This window comes from Neolamprologus multifasciatus, chromosome 18 (assembly GCF_963576455.1).
Source record: "Neolamprologus multifasciatus chromosome 18, fNeoMul1.2, whole genome shotgun sequence".
NCBI classification, from domain to species: Eukaryota; Metazoa; Chordata; class Actinopteri; order Cichliformes; family Cichlidae; genus Neolamprologus; species Neolamprologus multifasciatus.
In genome coordinates, this window is record NC_140456.1 from 11,830,956 (window position 1) to 11,852,380 (window position 21,425).

General features: G+C 38.9%; 1 protein-coding gene across 2 annotated transcripts in view; it reads right to left on the reverse strand.

The window, feature by feature from the left end:
* Nucleotides 1-5,017: 5,017 nt before the first annotated feature.
* Nucleotides 5,018-21,425, reverse strand: part of LOC146497430 (collagen alpha-1(XI) chain-like) — an 82,169-nt gene continuing 65,761 nt past the window's right edge. For both annotated transcript variants that reach the window (XM_085140327.1, XM_085140326.1), the window contains 21 exons: nt 20,712-20,765; nt 19,888-19,941; nt 19,695-19,748; nt 19,362-19,415; nt 16,603-16,710; nt 16,368-16,421; nt 16,035-16,088; nt 15,612-15,665; nt 13,476-13,529; nt 10,848-10,955; nt 10,669-10,722; nt 10,344-10,397; nt 9,663-9,770; nt 9,349-9,402; nt 9,226-9,261; nt 9,086-9,139; nt 8,448-8,703; nt 8,194-8,306; nt 7,858-7,926; nt 7,244-7,477; nt 5,018-5,988 (listed from right to left, as the gene is read on the reverse strand). In XM_085140327.1, coding sequence (XP_084996453.1) covers nt 5,842-5,988; nt 7,244-7,477; nt 7,858-7,926; nt 8,194-8,306; nt 8,448-8,703; nt 9,086-9,139; nt 9,226-9,261; nt 9,349-9,402; nt 9,663-9,770; nt 10,344-10,397; nt 10,669-10,722; nt 10,848-10,955; nt 13,476-13,529; nt 15,612-15,665; nt 16,035-16,088; nt 16,368-16,421; nt 16,603-16,710; nt 19,362-19,415; nt 19,695-19,748; nt 19,888-19,941; nt 20,712-20,765 — 1,827 coding nt within the window. In that variant the 3' untranslated portion in view covers nt 5,018-5,841. The remainder of the gene's footprint in view (nt 5,989-7,243; nt 7,478-7,857; nt 7,927-8,193; nt 8,307-8,447; nt 8,704-9,085; nt 9,140-9,225; nt 9,262-9,348; nt 9,403-9,662; nt 9,771-10,343; nt 10,398-10,668; nt 10,723-10,847; nt 10,956-13,475; nt 13,530-15,611; nt 15,666-16,034; nt 16,089-16,367; nt 16,422-16,602; nt 16,711-19,361; nt 19,416-19,694; nt 19,749-19,887; nt 19,942-20,711; nt 20,766-21,425) is intronic.

Below are 21,425 nucleotides of genomic sequence, written 5' to 3' on the forward strand. Positions count from 1 at the left end.
TCTCCCTCATACAGTATCTTTGCCTCATGCATTTCTTTCAACACTCCCACCACTATCGGGAGGCCCACCTTCAATTTGAAAACGTCTAGACAGATAATAGCAATTATTTTGCATCTAGTATACTGAAAACATTTCCCTCAGATAATATTTGACTTGTGCCATATCTTCTGTTCTTTGAATGCCGCTCAAGACTTCCCCCAGAAGCCGTTCACAGTCTGCAACAAGCGCATGTCCTTGACAGCAGGAGTCACCTTCAACCTTCTAAGAAGATTTCAACTTTTGCATGCCAACTGGTGTTTCCTCCTTTTTAAGGAATATAGACAGTTTGAAAGAGACACGAGGTCTCAAATGCAAATTTATGCCAGTACCAAGTTACCTTATGCTAGAAGTGTTGAGACACACTTTTGGTTTCACAAAAGGATGCTGTGGTTGGCTTTACAGTTTTTTTTTCCTGGGTGCTCCAGGAAATACTGATGTAAGAGTGGCCACTATAAACTGCAGATGTGAGGAGTAGGGGAGTCTCCAGACCCTTTTCAGATCACCAGTCAGCAGGAGGTTGGAATGAGTTGATGGGTTGGGCAATGAAGCACAGTATTGTTGGAGTGTTTCCTAGTCAAACTGTTTGAACAGGGAATACTCAAGTGTCTCTGACAGGAGAAATAGACATTAGTTTCTTGGCACACTTGAACAAAGGGGTTTTGTAAGTCCTGACCTGCATTTCTGATGAGTTTCTCTCCAGCATTAACAGTGGCTGCTGCTTACTTTGTGGCTCAATTCAGTTCAAATTGCTTTTGACATTTGATGAGCCCAGTGTATCTTTTTCACTTCAAATAGACTTTCAGAATTGTCTCAGAGTATATACAAAAGTAGGAGGGGGAAATCCATAGACTACTGAAAATGCTAATGCTATTACCACAGCAGATTTATTTTCTTTAGGAATTCTGCCTTTCAAGAAAATATCAACAGAGAAAACAAGCAATTATCTTGCTATAATAGAGACACCAGTCGATACAGGCTTTTCTAGCGTTCCTGCTCCAAAAAGCTGAAAATTACAGAGTGAGCTACTTTAAACAAGTCAGCTTTATCTCAATTTATTCAGTGAAGTCCACACTTGTTATTTTTAGTTTTTCCCTTTTCCTTCTAAACTTTTACACAGAGTATCTTTTTTAGTACAACTTAGTTTTTCTGCTAAAGCAGTTGGATCTTAAATGCTTTGGTAAGGAGTTGCAGCAGGATGATATGTAGCTGATAGCTGTCTTCAGTGTTTATTTGTGATATTTATCAATTAAATACAGTACCTATACTAGTAGCACTGTTGCTGCCTCACAATCTGAAGGAAGTTTTAACCTTAGTTGAACTATGACTTAGTTGTAGTTACCGATATTTACTAAATTGTCGTATTTATAAGATCATAATTTTATTGTCCCACATGTGAAAAATAACCAGTATCATTAAATCATTTAATGGAGAGAAATCAACTCGTCCCGTAACTAACCTAATACTTAGACAGCTGTCTTCTAGCTAGAGTAGTTTCAGATGTATCCTTTCTTAGATGACTTCTTGAAATAGTATCAAACTCATTAAAGTAAGTGATTTTAAGTGATTCTGGATTTAAACATTCAGTATTTTAGGAAATGAAAGTGTTGGGGAAAAACTAAATCTATACACTAGAATAAACTACTTGTATTGAATTACTGAAGCACACTAAGGTTACCATCACTGCTGTATACTGTGTTAGTAAATATACCAGCAACAATAATAAGTGTGTTGATGTGGCTCAGAGTGTACTCTTTTGTTTTTTGCGTCTGTGTCTGTTGGAGCCGTTCTCTCTCTTTTTAAACCAGACAATTAAGGTGAATCAGAGATTCTGACTTGTCAATTGCCTCAAATGTGACTGCGTGTCTCACCGTGTAAGTCCTCAGACAGAGCAGAATTTTTCTTGTCCTCAGGCTTAACTCATGCTGTGATAAGGTCCAGCTGTTCATGACCCTGGAAAGGATTAAATGGGCTGAGAGGATGTGCAAGAATAGTGGGTGGACAATTTAACACTTCCTCAGAATAGACAACACATCCCTTTTCTTTATTCACTTCCATCATTCTTCCTCTTCAAATATGACCGTAGGGCCACAGCAGCTCTGGAGTTTGGACAGAACGTTTTCAGCATGTTGACCGTTACACTGTAGGTATCCTAACAGATTGGCTGTGACTAGCTGGTTTTGGCAGGGGGATTAAGTAGCCCACATACCCCAGCAACAGCCTACAGTTTTCTGACTGGACATTTGAAGTTCACAGGAAAATATGTTTAAAAACGGAAAATAGGTGACCCTATATTGTTCTTTTAAAAATGTTAAATGACCAGCCTAAGTGAAATTGTCAGGAAAACAAACTTGGTGATGACTCATCACCATATGCGCTTCCACTTGCCATTCAGATTTGAGAAGTACACAGAAAGCTCTGTAAACAGATTCGATGATTCACACAGCAGAACTTAAACAGGCCTCTAAAAAGTGTTGTAGCTTTTCTGTATGGTTAAAAACAATACTTTGAAATGTGGGATGATAATGTTGTGGGGCAGAAGTTTGTGTACTAAGCAAAGATAAGTGGATTTTAGATTCTTTATTCTCCACACGACTGATTAAAGAGTAAAATCTCAACCAGCTGATCAACTAAGTATTTTTTTTCCTAACCCCAACTCCTTTCACCTTTCTTGTTTTCATACTTTTGTCTCTGAGAATGAACTTGGAATGAAGCAGTCAAGACGTGACTGAAGTGCAGAAATTACTGCCACTTTTTACAAGGTCCCTTCATTTTCACACGCTCAAAGGTAATTGGAAAAGTGACTGATAAGTAGCTTCAGTTCCAGGTATAGCTGGTTCCCTCATTATTTCATGACAAATTGCAGAGGCGAATGGTTCTGAGTTGATTTCAATTGTTGCATTTGGTAGCTGTTCATTAGACTTCTCAATATGAGGTTCAAAAAGGTGACAATGCGAGGGAAGAAGGCTGTGATTAGGCTGAACCCCCCCCCCCCCCCCCAATGATTTTACAGAGAGAAATTTTAGAAATAGCTACGTCAACAATACATGGTGGAGTTCATAGCATATTTTCTGTTCAATCAAACGCTGCAGAACAGGACAGATGGGCACTGGCAGAAAACAGTGAAAGCAATCAAAGAGGAAAAGAAAGACAAGGAAAAGAAATGAAATGGCAAATCCCACTGACTCTAACCCAGTTGAGTATATATATTTTTTCCTTACTGAAGATAAAGTTGAAGGCAGAAATGTCTACAAACAAGCAGTAATTGAAGGCAGCTGCTGTAAAGGCCTGGCAAAGCTTCTTAAAAGAAGAAACTCAGCATTTGGCATTATTCATCAGTCCCAGACTTCAGGCTGTCACTGACTACAAAGGAAATTTAATCACACTTAAAAATAAAAATGTCTTTTGTTAGTGTGTCCAATTACTTTAGAGGGAAAAATGGCTGACATGGCTTGCATATACTTAAGCAGAAGTAACATTTAGACGCCGTTTTAATAAATAGGGACATGTGTTGTGCCAAAGTCTGTCATAAAGTGAATAATAATAATAATAAAAAAACAGCCCAATGCAAACAATTGAAATTACAAATGAGATCATTCTGATTTTGCCTCTTTACAGTGCTGTAACTTCACAACCTTAACCTGTACCGCTTTTAGTAATGAACCCTTCCACTTGGGAAGCTGCACAACATACCACATTTGTGTTGTTGTTCCTGTTTTCTGTGAGATAGGAAGTCATATTTGGTCTGTCACATTGGTTTTGTGAAACGTATTCAATAGTTTAGGTGCTCCATTATCATAAATGTAATCTGTTCTTTCATACTCACCACTGCTAAAATGACAAACTCCCTGGGAAGAAAAGATAATTATCGCCAATTTGCATTTGTTGTAGACACTTTAGCAGCACGCAGTCCTGAGCTATTATTATGTCGACATTATGCAGGTTGTGCTGTAAATTGCAGTCTTGTGATCTCTGTGAGCGTTTTATTTTACAGTAAAAATAAGAAATGAAAATATCAAACTCTCAAAACATATCTGCTGCCTGTTTTAAGAGGTTAAAGGTATGACTCAGCATGCTGTTGGACAAAACATGTAGCTTTGGTTGTAGATGTGCTTTCTCTTTTTCCCGTTTTTGGATAATGCATGTTGTTTTTTAGGTAAGTATCGTAACGTTTTGGTGTTTAACATTTCCTCAGTGTTTACTATAGATGCCAGTGGTACAATTAGGAAACTACTGTCATTCAATGTTGACAAGATCTCCGATTTTATGCACTGCAAAATCGTGGATTTTAGCAACACACACTGGTTGGATTAATTAATAAATTCATTTTTCTATAAATGACGTTTTATCTGTAAGTGGATCCAAATGATTGCAACATGAATTTGGCAAAGCACCAGACATTTATTTCAGTTGTACATAGATTGTAAACATACTGCTATTACACAGGTTTCAAAGCGGTTCTGAAGTCTTTGCTATCATAGCTTTAAGCTAACGATGTGGAGAGGCAAACAGATCTTGATCAAAGTCTGAGTCAGAGAGAAAAGCTGGAAGAGATCACAGTGCCTGGGCTCAGCAGAATCAATCACATGAACCCAAACACTTGGAACCGCTAATCCTCACTAATCTTAAATTAGTGGCCAAGTTAAGGTAGTATGTAGAAGGCAGCGCAGAATCACAACAAGATCGCTACTTATTTCTTCACCCAAATAGCAACACAGACATTTTTGAGAATCCAGTTTTAATATTTTTAAATGAACAATTCAAGGCACATGAAAACATTTTGTCCATTGTTACAAAGAAAACATGAACAAGGCTTTTCTTGGAATTATTTCTTTGTAAAAGTTCGAAACCACAATCAAGTGTTCAAACTTGATTATAAACAAGGCTGAAGAGCCAAATGTGTCCACATTTGTAACAGAGGCATCTAACTGAATAAATTCTGTCTTAAAGAATAAGCCATTTTTTTGTAATATTTATATTCCCGTTTAATTGTTTTTAATGGCTTGGTTTCCAAACTGAGTTTTAATAAGCAAAAAAAAAAAATAAAAAATGGTGTTTGTGTTGGGTGTTCCAGTTTCTTTTTAATCTCATAAAAGTTCCGAAAGTTGTGTTATTTACAAAAAGATTACGTCATACTTACAAATTGTTCTTGTCAAATATAAAATAAAAAATAATTCTCATCAAATTTGTTCTTAACAGATATTAAATAGGTTTTATTCTAATGCTGTTTAGCAAATATTTATTGAAAATTTCAGAGGCGGGGCACATGCAGGTTTTTAGAGTGGATTCATAAAGGAACAGTATTGTACAAATAATAATAATAATAATTACAGTTTAATCAAAAAAAAATTTGTAGCACCTTGAGTGTTTTGTGATTCTGCACAAAAGCACATCTGTGGTTGTATTCAGAGCAGCACCGGGAGCATCGAGAGAGGGAGGCGTGGTTGTAGGGGAAGGACGAGGGAGGATTGGGCTTAGGGGGAGTGGAGCCTCTCTCTGCTGCTGTAAGTGTGCCACCGTCCACCATGGCATCAAATGTCCTTTTCCTGATGTCATTCCCATTAGTAAGTTAAAGTCATGTGATTCTGGCCCTACAAGGGCGAGGAGCAGTTTCCCCTGGTCAGCGCTTTCATGACAGGGCCTGGGGGACTCTTCTTCTCCTTGCTGGAGTGGATCTTCTTGGCAACAAAAGAAAAGACAGGCTTTCGCTTCGCGGGGAGAGAAGATGAAGGTTGTCAGATCTCAGCATGTGGGTGTTAATATATACCCTCTGACCCTGTCCTTCAGCGGGGAGCAGGGGTGTGTCTAGCCAAGGAAACACACAGGTCCGACCTCAAAGCCAAACCTCTGGTTGGATTTCCCAAAGTCATTCAGCATGACGTCAATGATGGGCAACTGGTCGATGCGGGGAGTGCTGATCTCCAACACCGTCTTTGAATAGCCCTGCTTCGCCTACAAACACAAAAGGGCGCACAGGGAGGCAGATATTTTGTTAAGGTGGTTCAAGTAAAGTTCTAACCATGTTAACCCAATTTCCTTCGGGGTCAACCTTCAGGATCAATAAAGTTTTATTGAATTGAATGTTAGCACAAGGTACTAAATAATATAACATTATTTAAAATATAGATACGTTTAAAATTTTTGGAAATGGAAAAACAAGGCAAGAGAGAGTAGAGATGGATAGATGGACAGGGATAATACTATTCAGTATCTTGGCTGTCTGAAAAGAGCACTCTTTGGTTTTGGCACACAATACTCCTGAAACAACTGACTGATTAAATAACAAACAACAAATAATAATTTCATAGCTAACTAGTCTATTAGTCAAACATTGCGAAAAAACAAACAACAACAAAAAAAACCAACATCAACAAACTAGTCTTCAAGCTACCTGATAAAAACCTTATTAAATTAATGCAACTCCAAAATAGTGGAAATAATATAGTTTAAATTGTAATAGCTAACACATTACATGTAATATTACAAAAATTCATACCCACGTACTGAATTCTATAATTATAGTATCGATTACATTCAGTGAAACCTAAAGTGACATTTGCCTTTTAGTCTAATACATATTTATACAGTGCTTACCAAATTTAACCCAATGTAAGGTTTATGTCCCAAATTAACAATATCAGTAATTACAGAAATCAATTTTTATGTTTACGTTTTGATCAAGATGCCGAGTTAAAGTTTATTAATCTGTTTTGGTGGTTGAACTTATGCTATAAAAACGGTACGCTGTGAACTCTCTGATCTTTAGTTTTTGACAGATTTGTAAAATAGCTGTGTTTTTCTGTTTCTGTGATAGTGTTCTAATAAATTTGTTAAGCAATGTATGCTGTAGCCTCTGACACTCCATAGACCTCCTGTACACACAGCAAAATGTGTTTCACTAAGAAAAAAAAAAGGGCCAAGTCTTAATTCATTGGATCCAGTTAAGCTGATCACCATTTTGAAACAGGCTCTCGTTTTAGTTAAAGATCAGTGCTAACTGATCCAGTTATAGCATGTATCTACTTTTAAATGCCCTCATTGAGTCTATTAACCTTGCACTTGATCTCACTCTTACTATTCTCTCCAGGATAAAAATTACTTATGATTTCTCTACAGCAGTCTACATATTTGTGAGGATTAATAGGATTTCATGGGATTTAGAAAAAAAGTTTAATTACAAACTGAAAGTTAGAAAATTAGCGTTTACCGAGCAGCCGTCCATCAGCGGCCTGATGAAGGGATTATTGTCATAAGACAGTTCCTCGTCGTTGGAGCCCAGGAAGCGCAGTGCCTTGTCATAGCTGTCAGTATCTATATCGTGCCAGGCCACAGACTGATGGCAAATGTAGGTGAAGTTCTGCCGAGCTGAGGAGCTTAGCAGCTTCAGGAAGGTCATCTGCACCGGGTTGATGGCGTTGTCTGCTGCATCAACGTAGCTTAACTGGGGAAACATGGAGAGAATGAAAAAAACTGAGAGAGGGAGAAAGGATGTGGTAAAAGTTGGAAAGAAGAAATATAATTATGGTAATGAGAGATGGAGTGAGGTGAGTGAAGCTGAAAAATAGTACGAGACAGGAATGAAAAAATGAAGTAACAGGAAACAAGTGGAGGAACAAAAGGAAATTGAGGAAAGGTAAAATGCAAAGCATATGAGAGGGAGATGTATAACAGGGGGAGAAATGAGAGATATTGGTGGGAAAGAGTAACTGTAAGCAAGACAAAATGATAAAGGAGCAAAATTGAAAAACTTATCTGAAAAGGATGTGAATGTCTACTGGGAGGTAATAGAAAAGAAAATAAGAGCTGAGCGGGTTGACTCACGATTTTGCCACGCTTAAATTCACTGAACCATGAACCTGGAGACTCCTTAGGCCAGTTAGATATTCTAGCCTGCAATAAATATCACGCATTAATTAAATGAATTACAAACTAATGAAGTGCTAGTATTGCCAGTGCTGTAAACAGACCTTTAACAAATAACTGCAAATAGCACTTATCCTTGTCAATATTCTACTGAACAGGGCTATGTAATTATAATGTGTTATTATTATGATGATTATTATTAGTATAATAAAGCAGATCAATTGTTGATTGACTGCGACAAAAGGACAATATGTTGGCTTCAACTGTATATAAATAGGTGTCAATGTCACTTGCCCCTGTGGATTTCTTGTCTGGGTAGATGCAGGTTTCTCCACCTGCTGTGAAGTTACAGAACACTTTGATGGTGTCTCCTATACAGCCCTGGTTTGGATCAATCCAGTATTCACCTAAGAGAGAAACAGAGACATACATAAGGAGGTGGTACGATGAACAGCTTGAAAAAGACTGCTTAACTATGTAGAAATACACATGTTTTCTACTATAAGTCACTTCTAATATATAACTAAATGTTAAAATCTAAATTTTACCATCTGGGTAATCAGGCTGGCTAAGATGCAGGTCATTGCAGGTCCTGGCTGGGTTATCTTGGGTGCCCATTGGGAACTTCATGCGCTCAATGTCCTGTTTGAGGTTGTTGAGAGATCCAAAAACATCCTCCATTCCCTCCACGCCATCAACGCCGTAGTCTGCCAGTGGCTCATCTTCCTGCATCTCAGCTTGCCTTCTGGTCTTTCGGGAAGACTGCTGGATAGGCAGGGGCTGGATGATATCAGCAGGTGGACCCTGCAGTACAGAGGTTAAAGTTCAAGTGGAATTTTTGTAAATGACACTTTTCTGTCTAACAGTACAAAAGTCTAAAAAGTTCACAAATCACAAGGTGAAGAAATGACCTGTGGGCAACTGTTCAAAACCAAAGTACTTCATTCACAATAATAATTACAATTAAGGAGCCGGAACCACGCCATCATGTTTTATTTAGAAATTACCAGTAATTAATAGACTGGAAAAATATTTGCTGATTAATCCCCATGATTTACCAAGCCAGCAACTCACTAATTTTAGTTTGTGAAAAACTGTTTAGTAACAGTGTTATTGTTAATGTAATGTAATGTTAATGAGCATTATGTACAATGTATAATTTAACGACAATAAACTGGTAACTCACAGGTGGTCCGGGTGGCCCAATCAATCCAGGGTCTCCCTTCTGACCAGTTGAACCCTGAAAACAAAAGTTATCATTGATTTATTTTATTTAAAGGAAGCCTCTTCTTTTAAAAACAATGCAGAAGAAAGATTATAACTTACAGTTGATCCTTTTGAGCCCTTTTGTCCTTGAGGACCCTGAAGGGAATTAAGGCAATATTAAGAGGTGAACAACACTGAATCGAAAATGGAAAACATGTTTGTTCAGCAAGATTTGTAACTTACAGAAATTCCAGGAGGACCAGGAGGGCCAAGAGGACCCGATTGACCGTTAATGCCCTGAAAATTTAAAATAAATGATGTCAATCAACATGCACTGAATAGATGTGTAAAATAAGATATGAAATTGTATCTATTCAACTCAAAATGTCTTGCAGTAAAGGCAGTGAGAAGATAACCCATTTTCATTATTGATTATTTGCCACAAAGTGGCAGTACAAGAATAATTATTAGAACACAAACAAACTGATGTTCCGTGTAACTTACCAGGCTTCACATTTACTGTATAAGCTAATTTAATGACTCTATGGGATACTTACAGACTCTCCCTTGCCACCTGCAGTTCCCTGGGGTCCAGGAAGACCTCTGTCTCCCTTCTCTCCAGGTTCACCAGGAGGTCCAATTAGACCAATTAGACCTGGGTGACCCTAGAGCCAGAAGAAGAAGCCAAATCAAAATATATTAAAGGGGCACGAAATCAATTCAAAAAGAAAATATTTTTACTAATTATGTTACATCATTTTCATATCAGCAATATTTTAATGTCTGTACATTTAAGACCAACAAGAAAAGTAAATATGCTAATTCATATGTGAGTTTATTCACAATGACTGGCAAGATGGCCTCAGCGCTGTCTTATTTCTGCATATAAATAATTAGTGTGTTTATTGCAGTCATCATATTTAACAATGGTGGTCTGTCTCAGCACCTGCTGGTGAGCAAAGTTATGACCATCTGCTTCCGACTACTGCATGCTGGCATTAAACCAATGACCATTACGAAGATGATATTATTGGGCTTATACATATTCATTCACTGCATTAAATCACTGTGTGAAAGACTCCTCACAAAACAGAGCCTTTCTTCTTCTCACTGGGAGTGTGAACAAAGAGACAGGCCGAGATATTTGCTTACTTCGGAAGCTTCAGATAAGGTGCAAAAGCAGACACAAGAAATATAAAATAAAGCAATTTGAGATTAGCATCGTAATAATGTCTTGCCTTCTCTCCCTTGAATCCAGAGTCACCTTTCATACCAGGAAGTCCAGGGGGGCCCTGTGGAGAGAGAATCATGTTGTCAAGTCTGACAGTGTGAAATGAATTCACACTGTCTTACAATGACAGCCGACACTGATCTCTGCATTTGTGTTTACTATTCAGTATCTTCTTTGCAGAGCTACAAAACCAACGATCACACCAAAAACTTTATTGTGTCATAACAATCCTGTTGAGAATGGCTGATTTATAAATACGCTTATGACTAGAAAGCAGTTCATATTCCAGATATTAAAGTATTATATGGGGGCGGTGCAAGGAAATGTCTTACAATAGGACCAGGAGGGCCATCTTGACCGGAAGCACCAGAGAGTCCTTGCTCACCCTGAAAATAAGAAAAAATAGTATTTTTTATAATTAAATAAAACAATTATTAGGAGATTTGCCAGTAATACTTGCTTATAAAATGTATAATGATGCAGAAAATGTGATTATCAAAGATCCACTCACAACAGGGCCAGGGATTCCACGAAGACCCTCAGCACCAGACTTTCCAGGGGGACCTTGTGGTCCTACAGGTCCAGTTTTCCCAACAGGTCCTTCTGCTCCAGCTTCTCCCTGTAAAACAAAGTAACATTAGTCTTTATGTCATTCACGAGTAGTGAGTAAGTGAGTAAACTTCTGTAGGCAAAAAAAAAAGAAGAAGAAAACAAACAAATCCATGAAAACTGTATTTAACTTTCTCATCAAATGTATAAAACAGATGGTGTTTGGATATTATGCACACTTATATACAGCCATGGGTAGCAGATCCAAACAAAACAAGAACCCACATATTTATTCTGGCAATTGTCAAAACTTTGCAGGGACCTTTGCCTTGCAATACAGGCAATAGGCTATATCATCCAGTTCACGGTAATACCGGTGTAATGTTGGGCAACGATAGGAAAATGAAACATCGCGATAGAATATGGGTAAAACTCAGTGCGCAGTGCCTTTGTTTACATACGCACATGGCAGCAACGCAGAATGAGAAGAGCGAAAGCGGATCGTTAAATGAAACAGATGAACCAGAATTGGTTTGCAAAAATGCTGCAACTTCAGTGGTGTGGAACTGGTTTAGCTTTCATCCGTCAGATACACAACAAAGCACTATTTTTGGTAGAGCATGCTAGCGGGCCGTTGTTATTACTGTGTATTTTGGAAAATACAGCACACTTAAAATCAATCCTTTGATTTTTCTGAAAATCGACAGCACCCTTTATAATCCCGTGTGCTTTATGTATGAATTCTGGTTGTGTTTACTGACCTCAAAACATTTTATGTACATGGTGCTCGAAAATTTGTCAAATGTTTCAGTACGACTTTGCTAAGCTATGAAGCCGCACCGTTTGATGGATTGTCGGAGCATTACGGCTACCGTAGGCAGGAGCCTCGTGGAGTGATACGAACTGTGCTTCAACATAATATTACCGTATTGTGTGTGTATAACCTCTTTTTAAGTTTTGTGGATATTAAACATGGTTATGCTGAGGATATGTCAGCCAATTTCCACTGGAAATGCCTTTTGGTTAAACTGTCAGCGACTTAATGCAGATAAAAAACAGCTGCTTGTTTAAGTGAAAATACATTGATGGGTTTTTTTGCACTAATAAAGTTGTGGAGTTAGTCAGTTATATCGTTATCGCAAATTTTCAAATGTATATTGTGATAAATATTTTTGGTCATATCGCCCTGCCCTAACAAGCAAAATCCTGTGGTACCAACACTATACGACCTCTAGACCTCTATCCAACTTGATAATTAAACTAATCCTGTATTTCAAAGTCATACATTTCGATATTCTGAATGTTTTCTGCTGCAAAAGCTTAGAGTGGAGGGATTTGAGGATTTGCGACGTCAAAACAGATCAAATGTTACCAGGTCACATCTGCTGTCTCTGAGCAGGAACGACAGGTTTTTATGTATTGAAGTTCCAGAGATGTCATATTTACTAGGATGATAGGAGGAGCGGATTAGATTGTTCTGACAACTAATTAGGCCGGGATTTGACACTCAAGGATCACCACGCAGGCTTTGGCTTGTCTCCGTCAAATCAAGTGTAAGCCTTTACCTCAGTGTGGATAGAATGTGCACTTTGTCCATATGTCCGACTGCGAGTCTGTGCGTGTGTTGAAAATAAGTCAGAGCTGGAGGCTGACAAAAATACAAAAGAAGTGATATTTGTCATGTTTTCTGTTTGTGCAATTCTTTAAACCGTGTGATTTGTGTACAAAAAACCCACCACAATTTAAAACTTTCAATGATTTTTAAACTCTTTCAATCATTATCTTGGATTGTGCAGAAAATTGTGTACTTTAACAAAACAATCAAATCTGTTGACAGCCTCAGAAATAAGTTGTTGCTATTAATTTGTCTATTTCTACATGTGTGCAATTCAGCTGAAGAAAATGTTAGAGCAAAAGCTTTGAATGGATGTAGCTTGTTCTTTCCAGAGTTTCTAGACATTTCTTTTTGCTGGAAAACATTTTTGCAAATATTTAAAAAATTTGGCATTTAATTTCAACATGCAAAGAAAGACAGTTATGAAAGGAGTTATGACAATCTTGTTGGCCGACAGTTGCTTATGACACATCCAGCAGTTTTGGAGCAGCCTTATTACTCATGTGGATTCATTTTTTATACTAGCAAATCCCTTGGCTGTTTTTGGTCTCTGCCAAATTCTGACTGAAATATATTACTCTTTAAATGGTCCACTATGTTCAGTAGCTATTCAGTAGCTTTGTCTATCTGCCATGTGGTCGTGAACATTGGATTTTTTTTTGGCCTTTTTTAGTGAAATCAACTGAAATCATGCTAACATTTTGACATATTAACATAATCAAATTACTGTACTCAAAAAAGTTGAAAATCACTATATAAGCTGAAGCTGAAGATTCAGATGACAAATCTTTGTTCATCAGTAAGATAAATAGTTTTCATACTTCTTAGGATCAACATGTTTATTTTATTCATAAGTTTGGGTAATTATAACTATATTACAGCATTTAACCTAACTTAAAAAAAAATTAAACAGTATATATTAACACTGTTCAAAACAAGATTATAATTTATAAAATCCTAGTTTCTCTAACTTACCTTAGATCCCTTTTCTCCTTGTCTGCCTGCCTGACCTGCTGGTCCAGCGGTTCCCTGGGAAAAACAAAGTTTAAACAATATGAGGATTTTGTAAGCACATACTTGGAAAACAAATCATTGTAAAACCTGCTAAAAAGCACACACCAACTGACTTTGTCTCTAAAAGTAAAATGATCCAACATTTGCAAAACACACAGCAGTTTCATATACTAATTATTTAGCTGAAGCATGCTCTGACCTTGAGTTATGCAGAACCAGGCAACATCATTGCAAGCAAATTGTCCTACATTCCAAACATACTGAGATAAAAATGCATCAGCGTTTTCACCAAACAGCCTCTGGTCAAAACCTTGTAAGTGGGCTAACATTTGCCATTACAACCCATAATCAAATAGACCAAACAAAAGCCACCAGTCCTCAATGTAGGTTACAAGCACCGGCAACTGCGTATGTGCATTAGTGAATGTGTGTCTGACTGTGTGTGGATGTGGCCATGTGTGTGTGCGCACCCGTGCGTATGTGTGCTAATGTAGGCAAGCAGCCACATGCATCAATGAGCACCGAACCCGAGTCAATTTCGAGGAGATATTGGGCAAGAAACTAACGCAGAATTACCTTGGAGAAGGATGAAAAATCATATCGCTAAGTCTATTAATATGGACATGCAACTGAGGTCTAATTTGTTCTCCAGTCTCTGCCACCACCAAACTACCCCTTTGAATACAAATTCTCTGGATAAAAAATGTTTACCAGGCCAACATTTTTAAAATGCATGCACATCCATCTGAGCCTGCATTTTATCCCAAGACACAGAATTGCATCTAAAACATCCAAACTACTGCGCCCGATGCCTAACGAATAACATAGATATAGTTTTTGGAACCCTCAATCTCAGATAATGCTGCAATATCTATCCAGTGATCATTTTTCTGTCCAAGAACCCACAGGGCTGTACAATATCTCCACACAAGCCCTTTGTTGCTGATAGGACTGAGAAATGAATGTGTTTAAGCCATATCAGAGTTTTTTAATCACAATTCCTGTAGTCAAAATACTGCTCAAAGAAGAGGTACTGGCACTGAGATATGTTTCTCCCCTGTGACAACATCAGACTGCTCATTTTAAAGCAAAAGTTATTCCTCGAGATCCGTAGCTGTATATCTAAATATACTTTTTTCTGCCACTAATCTGTGCCAGTGGTGATGCTGGCATTCAATTAGTCCTGACTTGGTGCTTTTTTCAGAATCACCTGATAAATATTATGTAACATTACTATGAAACATTTTGGAAATTTCCATAAAAACAAGTCTCCTAATCTCCTAATCATCGGTATATTTTGTTCAACAGCCCATCTCGCCGGCGCTGAGGTCAGTTGTTACAGCTTTGAGGGAGTCAATTTTGTGGTGCCACAATATTTTTATGCCAAATGCTCTATCATATGAGTTTTGGCGTTTTCTCTGTATTGTTATAGGGTCTGTACCTCACAGTATAAAGTGCCGTGTGATTTGGAGCTTTATAAATAAAATTGAATTGGAAATGTGTGGAATCTGTGCTTGATTGGGCATATTCACTGGCACCACACTGCTGGAAAAAAACCAAACAAAAAACCCCAAAGAACTTGAAATATGAAAGTGTCCGTCTCTCTTGTCACACTGTGGCAGCTTTTAATATGGTACATTAACAACATGGTTTATTGATAATTGTAAAACATTATTACCGTAATTGAAAGGCATCATAAAAAAAGCAGCCCAAGTGAAATGAAATAATCTCAGCTGAAGTCTGGTGTGAATAAAAGGGTGCAGAGTGCCTGAAATTATAGTGACAAGTTCATTTCCTGACACTAGCAGCAGCAGCAGTCCTACTCTTTCACTCTTGCTGCCAGTCAAATTCACAATACGCCAATACTGTCCTGCAGTATGACTGCTCATGGAAATTACTGGTTATTCTAGGATTTAACTAACGGAACAAATTTCCTGTGAAACCATGGATCAATTAAAGACCCGAGTATGTGATCATAAATATGTACCACCGTGCCGTGGATAGTAAAGTAGCACTAAGCATGTTAAGAATGTTGTGAATCTAAAAATGCTTCGAATCAAAGTATCATCGCATGCATCATTTTTGAAATGTACTCACCCTTTTGCCAGGAGGTCCTGGTACTCCAGCTTCACCAGATGGACCTGGAGGGCCCTAAAGTAGAATAGACAGAACACTTAACTCCACTTCATAAAAATGGAGGGTGATGTTACATAATGAGATATCTCTACATCTGTAAAAAGAGATACCCAATTTTAAAGGATGGATATGAAACAGTTTTTTGGTCTCTTTTACACTCACTTCACGGTGTTATTACTAGAGCTTCCTCATTGTAAACTGTATATATTACAGCAGTAGTAAATTGAAATTGTTTGTAATAGGCACTATTAGAAATTTTATCTTCATTTTTCCATTACTGTTATTTTTAATGTTAAACTCTAAGAAAGACTGGACTAACTAATGAAAGAGTAAATCCTGCTCCGTTCTCTCACATTTACAGTAATATGATAATGTTGGACTTACTGGCTGCCCAGCCTCTCCATCATCTCCTCTGTCTCCAGGTAAACCATCCAGACCCTAAACAAAATACACAAATGAGCCAGACAAAACACCATTAATCAATTATAGTCCTGAGACACAACATTATAATATCAAAAAGAATTTTCACAGATAAAAAGAAAAGGTAAAGTTATAATACTGAAATACTGATCACTGATCATTTTCTTTGTTTTCGTGTTAACTGACTATCATTAAAATCCTCTAACTCATAACCATAATTATTATGATGCATATACATCAAATTCTGTGACACTGCAAACATGAAGCCACTGATTGAGGGATAAATGCAGCACTTACAGCAGCACCAGGCTCACCAGGGGGGCCAGGGTCTCCTGGGAAGCCGACAGGACCCTGCAGACACATCGAGGCATTGAAAAAAGTGAGCTTGCTTCACATATTTGACATTGTGTCAACAACAGCTGTGGCAGAAGAAAGCTCGACTGAGAAATATGACACAATGACGCTGTCGCTGGCAGCTCTAATAGTGCATCAGTCATGGATGCATGTGTGTGTTTTTGTGCAGCTGACATACAGGGTTACCCTTGGGACCATCATCTCCAGGGGGTCCACGTGCTCCGGCGGGTCCAGCAGCTCCCGGGGGCCCAGTTTCTCCCTTCTCACCCGTCTCTCCTTTCGGGCCCTAAGGAAATATAAATCAATGTCTTGTCACCATGAAGACCACATAAGAGCCATCCATACTACTTTGACAATAGGATACTAAATATGGAACAAGTCAAATATGTTATTAAAACTGTCACTCCAACTACCATCAAAACTTTCACAAAACTGCCCAGAAGAGGAGAAAACTGAAAAAAAAAAGCCCAACTGACTGAACTTTGAGCATCTATTTCAAATGAAAATTTCTATTTCATCCAGCAGATGATAAAGCAAATTAGTCCAGCATAGTGTCTGACTGTAGTAATAGCAATCTTTAAGCATTGGCTATGACTCAGAGCAGCAGTTGAAGCATAATTACAAGCCCAGAATCATTAACTGGTCCACTAGAGCTGAGCAATGCTGGAGCGAATGCCAGCATGGCATCTTTAAAGTTGACCTCATTGTGACGTTCAGCGCTGGAGTCTATCTGTCACTGTACACAGAAGCGAGGCAGCAACCGGATACGTCAATACATCCTGACAGACTCAAGGTGAGGTGTCCCTTGCTTTACAGAAGCAGTGGCTTAGTCTGGATTGATGGCAAAGCTCTGATCTAAGATGTTCGGGATGACTACTGTGAAAACTTTTCCTTTTTTATACCGTAAGAAAGGAAAGCTGAGACCTTGTTTGCAGGCAAACACAAGGTGCTGCATCATAGAACACATTATGCATATTATGTAAATGAAATCACCATAAAAATGTAATCAACAAATGTCTTGATGCATTCTCAATCATCCAGGAAAATAAATCTCCAAAAGTTGATTCTGTTCATCTGGACGTAGCGTCTCAGCATCGACCAAGTGTGTTTGCTTTTGAAACTGTGTCTTCATTCCACCTACTTCACATACAAGGGTAAGTTCTACAGGCAGAAACATGGGTGTGCCATGGGCTCCCCAGTTTCACCCATCGTGGCCAATTTGTACATGGAAGAAGTGGAAAAGAGGGCTTTGCTATCCTACCCTGGAACACCACCAAGCCATTGGTTCAGATATGTGGATGACACCTGGGTGAAAATCAAATCTCAGGACGTACTACATTTCACGGATCACATTAACTCGGTGGACCGACACATCAAATTCACCAGGGAGGATATGAAAAGTGGCAGGTTAGCCTTCTTAGACTGTGAGATTTCCATCAGTAATGGGGGACATCTAAAAGCTGACGTGTACCGTAAACCTACACATACGGATCAGTATCTAAGGTTTGACTCTCATCATCCACTGGAGCACAAACTGGGTGTCATCAGGATGCTACAACACAGAGCGAACACCATCCCCACTGACACAGCGGCCAGGGAGGCAGAAGAACAGCACATCAAAAAGGCCCTGAGTAAATGTGGTTATCCCAGCTGGACTTTTGTCAAAGCTGGAAAGGCACCTAAAGAAAGCTCCAGCCGATCCAGGAGAGAAGGACAACCGCTGCCCAAGCGAAAACCTGTAGTGATCCCATATGTGTCAGGAGTATCAGAACAGTTGAGACGCATTTTTTCAAAACACCGGGTCTTTGTGGCTTTTAAACCCCAAAACACGCTGCGCCAAAAATTGGTCCACCCCAAGGATCGGGTCCCCCGACACAAACAGAGTAACATAGTGTACGCTGTTAAGTGCCAGGAAGATTGCCAGTATTCATACATCGGGGAAACCAAACAACCTCTGGTGAAGCGGATGGCACAACACAGAAGAGCTACCTCGTCAGGCCAGGACTCTGCAGTCTATTTACACCTACAGGCTAGTGGACACTCTTTCAAGGAGGAGGATGTACACATCCTGGACAGGGAAGAACGCTGGTTTGAGTGTGGAGTCAAGGAGGCCATTTACGTGAAAAGGGAAAGACCATCTCTGAATCGAGGAGGGGGCCTAAGGGTACATCTTTCACCATCTTACAATGCTGTGATTGCAGCCATTCCCCAACTCTCTGTGAATGGTACTCATGGCCATTGATCAGTGGTCTTTGATCAGTGGGTTTTGGTCAGTGGTTGTTGATCAATGGTCATGAGAATTTGCATAATTATGATTAAGGAACTGACCTCACAGCCCATTGTTCCTTCAGTGGGCTGGTTTCAGTCATTATGCAAATGTACTGTTTATAAGATTGAGGAAACCTGCAGTCAGCTGAGACTGAAGAAGTCACTTGGATGAGTGACGAAACGTTTCTCCCAGAAAACGCTACGTCCAGATGAACAGAATCAACTTTTGGAGGGTAATCAACAAATGTCATACTTTTGTCACAGAACATAGAATCAGATCAGAATTTTACCCTTATTGCAGCCTAGCACATGATGGTAGATCAATGACACAATCAAGGGTGGAGCGTAGCAAATACGTCTGAGCTAATTATCTGCTTAAAAGCCCTCAGGTTGCTAGCATATCTACACATTTAACTAGATTAATCAGAGGTAAAAAATACTTAGAGGGACCGTAGAACAGCTGACAGCTGAAGTTGTCATCTAATTACACAACTTAATTAGCTGTGCTAAGCAATATTTATAGGTTGATTGTTAAAACAGTCCCAGTTGCACAAGAACGCAGAGTGCTAGACTGTCTGGCAATCTCTGTTTAGATGGTTATAAGTAGTCAGTTTTCATGGCTTTGACGTTAAAAACGCTGTCTAGATTGAAACAAGAAAGAGCACTTACTCCGATACCAGGCTCCCCAGGTGGTCCTGGGTTGCCAGCCTCGCCGGTTTCTCCCTGTGAATTTACAGTGATATGTGAATTAGTTTGTGAAAAGTTTATTATCACACTGACATCAAACAGTCCAGCTTTATCAGCTAATTAGCGTATCAACTGATGTTGATACGCTAATGTATGTTGTGTTTTTTCAGTTTGTGTTTTAAGAGCAGTGTCCTTGAGAAGTGGAAAGAGAAACAGCAAATATAACGAACATAATTTGAGGCAAAACTTACCAAAGAAAAGATAGAATTTTATTTCTAGGAGCTGAAAAAGATATGAGCAATATTTGGTTCTTACCTTTTCACCCACACCTCCCATTGTACCAATACTCCCAGGAGGACCTTGTGCACCCTGCAGATAAATCACAGAGACAGCAGTGAGTACAAGAATCTTATAAAAAGAAATTGTTTAACAAGCTGTAATTTAAAAAAAAAAAAGCTAACTGTAACTGAAGCCTAATAGAGGACAAAGAAAACAAATATCAACTTACACTGGCTCCACCGGAACCCTGAGGACCTCTGGGGCCAGGAGGACCAGGTGGACCCTGTCAAAAGGCGAGGAGAGAGCGTATGTCCTTTATTAGGTAAACTTGGGGCATACGACTGCTGTTCAAACCTTTTGTTGGTGAGAGGCAACCAATCAGAAGAAAGAAAGAGTGTCCCAAGAGAAGGGCATTAAAATGCGTTGTTTCAAAAAGAGTATGAAGTGAGAGGCTGCATTGAGGTAAAAGCTACTCTCGGAGAATAAACATAAAAAATATGGAGTTCAAAATAAGGATAAACGGCCCCCTTCAGCGATCACTTCTTCGATCTAAGACATTGTTTTCTTCTTTTATAGTATGTAACTTTAATAATAGCATTGTCATAGCTGCTGTCTTATTTGTAGATGCAGTAGCAACAACATCAACAGACATGTCAGACCAGCTGTTGTAGTTTACCACATTTTTTATTGTGCCTTGTCAGTGTCAGACACAGACAGGGAGAGAAAAAACTAAGCTGCTCTGCATCTGTGTTTATCGTGTGTAAGTGCTGGTGTGAGATTAAAACAACCCTTCATGCAAAAGCTTGTTTGTTCTGACTCTTAAAAGAGTGAACAAATAATACGTGATAAAACACGATGCAAAACACAGTGCACAGAAACAGACCACACGCAAATTTAAATATTTGGAATGCTCATGTTCGGTTCTTTTACATCTGCTATACAGCTGGTGGAGCCGCCAGACTCAGCTACAAGCCAGAACTTCTGAACAATCAGCACAATTTCTCACTTCACTGGCTTATTCGTGAAAACAATACGAAAGAGAGCTGCACTCACCATTGGCCCGACGTCTCCATTCTCTCCCTTCTCACCAGGAGGGCCGGGCAAACCCTGGAAAGCAGACAAATTTTTCAAAACTCAGAGAAAAGGTCATGCGAGGCAGCACTCGAGACAAAACTGCACATTCGAAAATCCACTAAGGTAAAGACACATACAATTTTGCTGCTCATTAACAGGTACTTTCAGATGATGTGTATTGAATAGTGGGGTTGTAGTGTGCAACGCAATGGAGAATGCATTAATACAAGCAGAACCCCAGCGAGTAAACACACAATTAGTCAAAAAGGACACCTATTGTAATTAAAGGGTATTGGAGGCTTGGGTATAATCAGCCTGTGTAAATTGCAGGGTGGAAACGCCATCCATCTACGTCCACAGGAAAGTGGAAACAAAGGGGACAGCCGAGGCGATGCGTATTATCCAGCTCTGGGATTCAATCATGCTTGACTGAAACAGTATGAATACACCTTGGGAAGGTGGATCTATAACAGAAATGAAGAAGCTCTCACTTGCTGTTGTAGCTTATTGTGTATTGGCATAATTATGGATATTATGTGTTGTGTTGTGTTGGTTTAACTCCGGTGATGGATCATGCATAATCATAAGGTGGGTGGAAAGCAGCGGTAATGATAAGTTACTCTAAAATGAAAATGACATGCATATCGATCACTGCAAAAACATACGTGTAGTTTCAGTCCATTTTGTTGATTT